Genomic DNA, 8444 nt, shown 5'->3' with positions numbered 1-8444 from the left:
CTGGCGCCGAGTCCCGCCCGGCCGGCGTAGCGGCGACCTGTGCGGGCTTTGTCGCGCCACTCCGGGTTTGGGGTGCCCCGCGGCGAGGCCGGCATCGCTGCCCGGATCCTTGTCCGCACGCGGCCACCGGCTGCTGGGGGCTGCAGGGGCTAGCGGCCCTTGAAGGCGCCTCCGCGGACACCGTGTCCAGCGCCGGTCGCTCTAGCCCCTCCCCGCGCACCGCAGCCCACCCGCGTGCACGCTACTAGCCCGAACCCTAGCCCCGCCGGGCGCGCAGAGCGGAGCTGCGGTTCCATCGACCAAGCCGGAGCCAGCACCCAGCACCCAGCTCTCTGGTTTGCACCTAGCTCAGCGCCCACCCGAGAAGGAGGAGGAGTGGGCCTTGCTGACAGTAGCCTAAGCCCAGCCCAGCCCAGCCCAGCCGACGGTGCGATGAGCTTCTTCGGCTTTGGACAGAGCGTGGAGGTGGAGATTGTGCTCAGCGATGCAGAGAGCAGGAAGCGGGCCGAGCACAAAACGGAGGACGGCAAGAAGGAGAAATATTTTCTCTTCTATGACGGGGAGACGGTCTCTGGGAAGGTGAGCCTCGTACTCAAGAATCCTAACAAGCGGCTGGAGCACCAGGGTATCAAGATCGAGTTCATCGGGCAGATAGGTGAGTTAGTGCTACGCCAAGAGCAGAAAGTAGCACGGAGGTACGGGTGGAGGAGTGGCTTGGGGCCCAGCCCTAGAGGCCTGACAGTCTCCTGTCAGACACATGCTGGGGCCTGGGCCCAGCTTACAAGCCCGGCTGGCTCATGGTGACTCCCTGCGTGACTGACTGCCATCCCTGTCAGATGTGGCAGCGCCTGGCGAGGAGGTGGGCATGAGAGGCGGCCCCATCAGGCCCTTACACCTATGGGTACCTGCCCCTTAAAGTACCCATGTGGCCTCTTTCACATCCAGCTAAACTCAGCTCTGGCTCTAGATGGACCTGTTAAGAGAGATGATCCTTGTAATATTGACCTTCTCAACTTTATATGGGGACTTCCAGAGTCAAAGGGTGCCCTGCCCCACTTAATTGCATTTCTACCCATGCCTTCTTCCTTTGAGATGTGGATAAGAGGCACTGCCTGCCCAGTTTTCTCATTTTCATGCTCGTCCCATCTCCTGGTATTTATAATCCGTGGCCTTATTGATTACCTAGCTGGTATTTATTTAAGACTTGTTAGAATGCTAGTTTTCATTTTTTTCCTTAAAGACAAATCGTATCTCTAAAGCTACACTTAAATGATCCACACTTCTTAATGCTGGAATGGTCTTTAAATATGATTATTACACATTAGGAGCAGATGATCAAAAGCAGTAAAGATAGAGAAGATTTGGGAGCTTGCAGTCAGGACTGGGTTGTGTGCAATTCTAAAGTTACTTGTAGCATTGTGTTTATTAAAACCTGAGGGTTTTAATTTATTTCATTGTGAAATAAATCAGGCAGGAGTAGATTCAAATAAGTACCCTGTGAGCTGAATAGTCCTCGTAGAGAAGCCCATAACCAATACCACACATTACATCTGTAGTAGTGTTTTCAGTGCCTTCCTGGTCAAACTTGCTAAACATGCTCTCAGATCTTGAGAGCAGAGCAAAGAATTTGTTACCCTCTTTTACAGAGGCAGGACACACTGAAGCATAATTAGAAGGAACCCCAGAACAGCCCTGTACACTGGCTATTCAGTCCTGGGGTCAGCCTGGAACATTTCGCCTCTGCTACTTAAGAAAATTAAACAAGATTGAAGACTGGTTGATCCTCTGGGAACTTTTTTGGTCCTTACTGAAAAGCCAGAATATGAAAGGCCTTTCACAACACCCGAGTTACTCATTGATGCTAGTGGCTAAGCACTCAACTGACTAAGAAATTCTAGCCCACCCAGAGTCACCTCAGAGAAAAGACCTGACTGCCTGCTCCAAAAGGTCACAACCAGAGAAACCTTACAGAGCAGTTGTCACTCTCAGTTGGAATCAGTTCGACAACAATGGGCCTTAGGGTTGGGGTTTTGTTTGTATGTTTTGTTTTCACTGTACCAGATGAGGGTGTGGAGAATGAGTTGCATACCTTCTGATTTCCTGCTTCTGGCTTAGACAGGGTCAGCGGCAGTGCTTCTCAGCGGGACTGCAGATATTTTGGGCTCCATAATGCTTGCTCTTGTTGCAAGATCTTTTGTGGCATCTCTACCTATTCAATTCCAGTGGATCCACTAGTGTGACCGCCACAAGTATCTTTAAATAATGCCAAGAAGAGCTCCGACTTGTCCCTGGTGAAGAACACTGGGTAGATGGAATGAATATGTTATTGTTGTTAGGTACCGGCAAGTCAGTTCCGACTCTTAGCAACCTGCATACAACAGTGGAATGTTGCCATCATCACAGTCATTCCTGTGCTTGAGCCCATCGTTGAAGCCACTGGATCAGTCCATCAGCTTGAGGGCCTCTGTCTCTTTCACTTCCCCTCTAGTTTACCAAACACCATGTCCTCCAGGCACTGGTCTCTCCTGACAACATATCCAAGTATTGCCATCTTTCCCTCTAAGGAGCATTCTGGTGGTCCATTCTTCCAAGACCAATTTGATTGTACTTTTGGCAGTCCATGTTCCAGCATCATAATTCCTATGCAGCCATTCTTCTTTGGTCTTCCTTATTCAGTGTCCAACTATCTTTTACATGCAGATGAGATTGAAAATACCATGGCATGGGTCGAGCACACCTTAATCCTCAAGTTAACATTCTTGCTTTTCAATCCTGTAAAGAGATCTTGTGCAGCAGATTTAGATAAAGCATTTTTAATTTAATATAAAACATTTTACATAGTAAGCATAATATGTGAAATTGTCATGAGGTCCTTGTGTACTTGGAATTTTGTATTTTCAAGTAGTATTTTAAAGTTGTTGCACATATCCTTTGATTTCATAAGAGAAATTATAAACAGATAAATTTAATTTGTATGTACTACCATACTAAGGCCTGAGAGGGAATCTGAAAGGTTCAAGACTGAATAAATTAGCTGGTCTAGGCTGAATATAAAGTAGTTGAGCAGGCTGCCTGCTGTACCTGCCCTGTCTGGTCTAACGTCTAAAATCCCAAGGTATTATCCCAGCTGAGATTCCTTAGAATCCTCTGATGTTTCCATTGAAAGCTCTTCCCAGGCACCGAGTACTCTAGGCTGAGGTGCCCACGCAGCTTTGGGGCAGTCTTGCCCCTCTTCTGGCCCCAGCTTTCTCACCTGTAAAGCAGGGGTAATAGAGTCACTTTGAAAGACAATTGAACATTCCAGAAGGTTACACTTTGAGCCCCTATGTTGTTGACTCTGGGCGACCCCATGTGTGTCAATGTAGAAATGGACTCCCTCGAAACCACCAAGCTTTCAGCTAGTAGTTGCATGCTCAACTGTTTAAATCTCTCCTGTTTAAATCTCTCAGAAATTCCAGACAATGGAGTGGTAATAGAAGGATTCAGAATAATGCATAATGCATTTATCAATATTTGACTCTAGGATGTATTGCATGATTGGGGACAGAGTATCAGAATAGCCTATCGAGTTATGTTTAACTTGCACATGCTTGGTATAAGAAGGAGTTTGTGTTCCTAAAATGCATAAAGGGGCTGATTGGAATGTGCTACTAATCTAGTTCAGAACACAGTGACTTTTTAGGATACCTGGTGACACTGTCAGGGAAGCATTGGTCTGCTAACCCCAAGATAACCAGCAGCCGCTTTTCATGAGAACAATGGATGGCTGTGTCTGCTACCATCAAGACTGACAGCCTTGGAAACCCTCGGTAGGGTCGCTAGAGTAGAAATCAACTCCATGGCAGTGGGCTAAGGATTTTTTCTTAGTCCCTTACATTTCTAGTCTTCAACCTTCCAGGATTCCCCCAAAGAATCAGAGTGAGGATTAGTTGCATCTCCGAGATCATAGGAGCTGACCTCAGGCCCAAGGGTGAGCCCAGAAAGTAACTCTGCTGAAGTTGTGGTCATGTGGTTTTCTCCTTCATTGCACTCTTTGACTATGCATGAAGTAATCTGATGATCTGATCGGAAGTTGGTGAAACTTTGGTCACGTTCTGAGGCCTGACTATACAAATGATATATGATGGTGAAAAAATTGATATTGCTGTATTTTGTTCCCAGTTGATTCCTTCCTCATTGTTTCCATGATAAAACATAATGGGAAAATAATTACTTAATTTTAAAAAAAACAGTGATTTGGGTTTCCTGCCTTCCAGCGTGAACTTTACTAAAAATGAAGTGGGGGAGAATTTTCCAACTTGAAATGAAGTCTATTACCTTTTTTTAGTCTTATGATTAATCTCTTTTTCCTCTTGATGAAAGTATATATGTCCCACCTATGTTTCCACTAAGGGCCAAGCAGACTGAAGTTATTTACCATATATACTCGAGTATAAGCCACCTGAATATCAGCCGAGGTACCTAATTTTATCACAAAAACTGCATTAAAAATGTGCTGAAAAACTCAGCTTATACATGAGTATATACGGTATATTACACCAAAGCAGGGGGCAGGGGGGGAGACAACCTTACTGCCATCAAGTTGATTTTGACTAATAGTGATCCTATAGAGCAGCGGTTCTCAACCTGTGGGTCTCGATCCCTTTGGGGGTTGAACGACCCTTTCACAGGGGTGGCCCAATTCATAACAGTAGCAAAATGACAGTGATGAAGTAGCAATGATAATAATGTTATGATTGGGGGTCACCACCACATGAGGGTTGAGAAGGACTGCTATATAGGGTTTCAAAGGTGGTAAATGTTTACAGAAGCACACCACCTCCTCTTTCTCCTATGGAGCAGCTGGGGGGGGGGGGGTTTGAACCGCCAACCTTGCTATGAACAAGCCCAATGCTTATCCGCCAAAGTTTATAATACCAACTTTGCTAGGGAGTTGTGAGGATTGGTGATAGTATGTATGAAGTACAGAAATATAATGCTTAGCCATGTAGTAGGTACTCAGTAAAAGAAATTTAAAATGATAATGATTGCCATGTTTCGCTTTCCTGGTTAAGCTTGTTCCATCCAAAAGTTTTCAGGGGCTTCTTGTTGCCATGTAGTCTGTTTTGACTCATGTCAACCCCACATGTGCAGAGTAGAACTGCTCTATCGGATTTTCAAGACTGACCTTTCAGAAGCAGATTGCCAGGCCTTGCTTCATAGGTGGGTTTGAACCGCCAACTTCTCAGCTAGAAGATCCTTTAAAAAACTGTGACCTGTACAGTCAGTTCTTAGCTCCTTTGTTGAGTGTTCATATACATAATTTATCCAATGTCTTGGTCTGTGCTCAAATCTGTTTTCCTCCCTAAACCATGAACACTTGAAAGACATCATTGTATCCCCACCTCTAACCTCAATACCTCACAGATGGTAATGCTCAGTAAACATTTGTTAACTGGTTAAGCTGGTCAGATATAAGAATTGGCAGAAGCCATGGTCTGGGTTTTTCTCTCTTAAAAGAGTTCTTTGAATTAAAGGAAGGAAGTGTGCAGATTTGTTTGTTAATCAAGGTGAAGAACCAGGCATTCTGCTTGTTCTCCCAGAGGAGGCAGTTGACCATGAGTATAGCTCTCACCTGAGTCCATCGCAAGCCTTACCCCACCATACACTTTCTTGAACAGCAGCTTTGCTGAGAGAACTAAGATAATGAGGTATTAAATCTGAACATAAAGTTCACCTACCTTTGCATTTTTCTTGAATCACATTTCCTAGGCCGAGTTGAGGCTGACTTTTCCTTATGTAAGAAGATACAGATTGTAAGACCTGTGATCCCTTTCGCCATTCATTCCTTCTACATGACTGCTCCGACAGTGCCATTCGAACATTGCCTCTGAGAACGTTAAGCTCATGTATAGTTTTCTGTAATCTTTGGTAAGCTTTTTAAGCCCAATCAGTATGCATGTAGCATACTTTATCCAAAGGCTTGGTCTGTGCTCAAGAACTGTCAACAAATGTATAGGGAGGTTATCTCCCCCATTAGGTCCATGGAGAGAGAAGCCAAAGGCCCAACCACTTGAGCGGCAACTGATGTTGTTACCTGCTGTCCAGGTAACCCCAATTCATGTTGCAGTTGTCAGCTGCTGTCAAGGCAAATCCAACTCATCCTGTTATTAGGTGTCTTTGAGGCACTCCCCAGTGCATGCATAACAGGATCCGATCACTGTGACCCATAGGACATCCCTGGGCTGATTTGGGGGAATAGATCACCAGGCTTTTCTTTCTAACGTGTGTTAATGCCGACCTCTGCTGAAACCTGTTCAGTCTCATAGCAACATGCAAGTTATACAGACGGGTGGCGGTTTGCGTGAGATGCGCTGAGTGGAACTTAAACCAGGGAAGAGAAACATTCCATCGCTAAGCCATCACTGCCCTCTTTTAGCAGTTAATGGCCAACAATTTTAAAAAGATGTCCTGTTAAGGAGTCCTGTGGGGGAAGAATATTCTTAAGAGTTAGAAAGAGTGACAACTTTTTACTTGGACTCATTTATGGAGCGTTAATAGAGGATGCGAGGTGAAACAGGGTCACCTTTGTGGCTAACAGGGTTAGAAAAATCAGATGTGACTGGAAGGTCACACACGCAGAGGGCAGGTGTGGGCTCCCCTCTGCCCCAATACCAAATAGATATTATCGGGAATTTTTTTTTTAATTTTTGACAAGTAATGCAAGTGGCTATGTCTGTGCCCATTGCCACCAACCAAGCCTCTATTGTTACAACTCCGGAAACTTTCCATATTTTAATTTATTAACCCTGAAATACTAAGTGAAAGACACATAGGAGTAACTTGATTGACTCTGGGCATCTGCATGAATTGTGTGAGGCAGCCCAGAGGTGTGGCTCCTCCAGAAGGCTGGGGGGCCTGTGGCAAGCAAGAATTCTGGCTGAGCTGCTGGGTGGCAAACAGTGACTGGGAAATCGGGGTGAAAACAAGCTCCTTGGAGGGCCTTTTTGCTGACTGACAGGCCTGACACCGGGCTGACCATGCTCTTGGCTCGTGGCGGCACGTATAACAGCAGTGCCTTTAGTGGAACAAAAACTTTGCTTTCCTTCCAAAGCAGCAGAGTCACTTCTTAGCGGTTGGTGGCAAGTTTCATCATGGAAACATCCTGAGTACAAGTTATTTCCTCCTATTGGGCTGAGAAGGAAGCCAGGGACAGGGAAGTTATCCTAACAAACAGCTCTGTCAGTTCCTGCCTCTACGTCACAATGCCTCCTCTCTGAGGGCTTTGGCAGTAGGGGCAACCTGCAAATGAACTTGGAGTTGCATCTTTGGGATGGGATAAAGGCAGTTCCAGTCTTCTTGCAATAAAAAAGCCTTTGTTTTCTGTTTTAAAATATGGGAGGGACCCATACTTGCGGTAAAGAGTAAAGAATGCTTGCCCCTTTGCTATACAAAAGCATCACAGATGGCTTGTAAATGATAAATTAAAAAGCCAAATTCAGCTCATTTAGACCACACATTTGCCACTCTTCCCTGCTGTCTGATGGAGGAGGTGTTACCAATATGAGGAGGAACAGATTTGCAAGAGCCAGCTCTAGAAAGAGCAGGGTCATTCTTCTGAGGACAGTTGTCTCCACACTGCAGGGCTAGATACTGCCCTAGCTTGGAGTACTGGTAGGCTGGGCCTAAGAAGATGGGGGTTCTTTTTTTCCCTGGCAGTTTTATTGGCATATAATTCATATATCATGCAATTCATAGTTCAGTAACATCAAGAAGAGTTGTACAACCATCATTTCAGAACATTTTCTGCATTTTTGTACTCGTTGTTATTAGCTCCCTTCCCACCCCACCCCCGCCCAAACTTACTTTGCCATACTCCTAAGGAACCATTAATCCAGTTACTAAGTATCCTCTAGATTTACCTACCCTGGATTCATGTACAGAAAACATTTAAAAACAAAAACAAGAACAACAAAGGAAAACAGAGGAAAAACCTATCGAAAAGAAAGCAAAAAAGATTGAAAATTAGAACAAATTTAAATGGATCATAAGGGAGATCAAATGATAGGGAGCTAATTTTTTAAAAATCATTTTACTGGGGGCTCATACAACTCATCACAATCCATGCATGCATCCATTGTGTCAAGCACATTTGTACATATGTTGCCATCAACATTTCCAAAATGTTTTCTTTCTACTTGAGCCCTTGGTATCAGCTCCTCATTTTCCCCCTTCCTCCTCGTCCCCTCCTCCCTCATAAACCCTTGATAATTTATAAATTATTATTATTTTGTCATGTCTTACACTGTCTGACATCTCCTTTCACCTACTTTGTTGTTTGTCCCCCAGGGAGGGGGTTATATGTAGATCCTTGTGATCAGTTTCCCCTTTCTACCCCACCTTCCCTCCATCCTCCGGGTATTGCCACTCTCACCACTGGTCCTGAAGGGGTCATCTGTCCTGGA

General features: G+C 45.1%; 1 protein-coding gene across 1 annotated transcript in view; it reads left to right on the top strand.

The window, feature by feature from the left end:
- Positions 1–130: 130 nt before the first annotated feature.
- VPS26B (VPS26, retromer complex component B) overlaps positions 131–8444 on the top strand; it is a 24045-nt gene continuing 15731 nt past the window's right edge. The window contains exon 1 of the mRNA XM_004714209.2: positions 131–655. Within this exon, the coding sequence (XP_004714266.1) occupies positions 433–655 (223 nt within the window). The 5' untranslated portion in view covers positions 131–432. The remainder of the gene's footprint in view (positions 656–8444) is intronic.

This window comes from Echinops telfairi, unplaced genomic scaffold (genome assembly GCF_000313985.2).
Source record: "Echinops telfairi isolate 266 unplaced genomic scaffold, ASM31398v2 ScPeMD7_5592;HRSCAF=6446, whole genome shotgun sequence".
In the NCBI taxonomy this organism is placed as follows: Eukaryota; Metazoa; Chordata; class Mammalia; order Afrosoricida; family Tenrecidae; genus Echinops; species Echinops telfairi.
The sequence above is the reverse complement of the archived record's forward strand: the minus strand, read 5'-3'. Positions and strand labels throughout refer to the sequence as shown.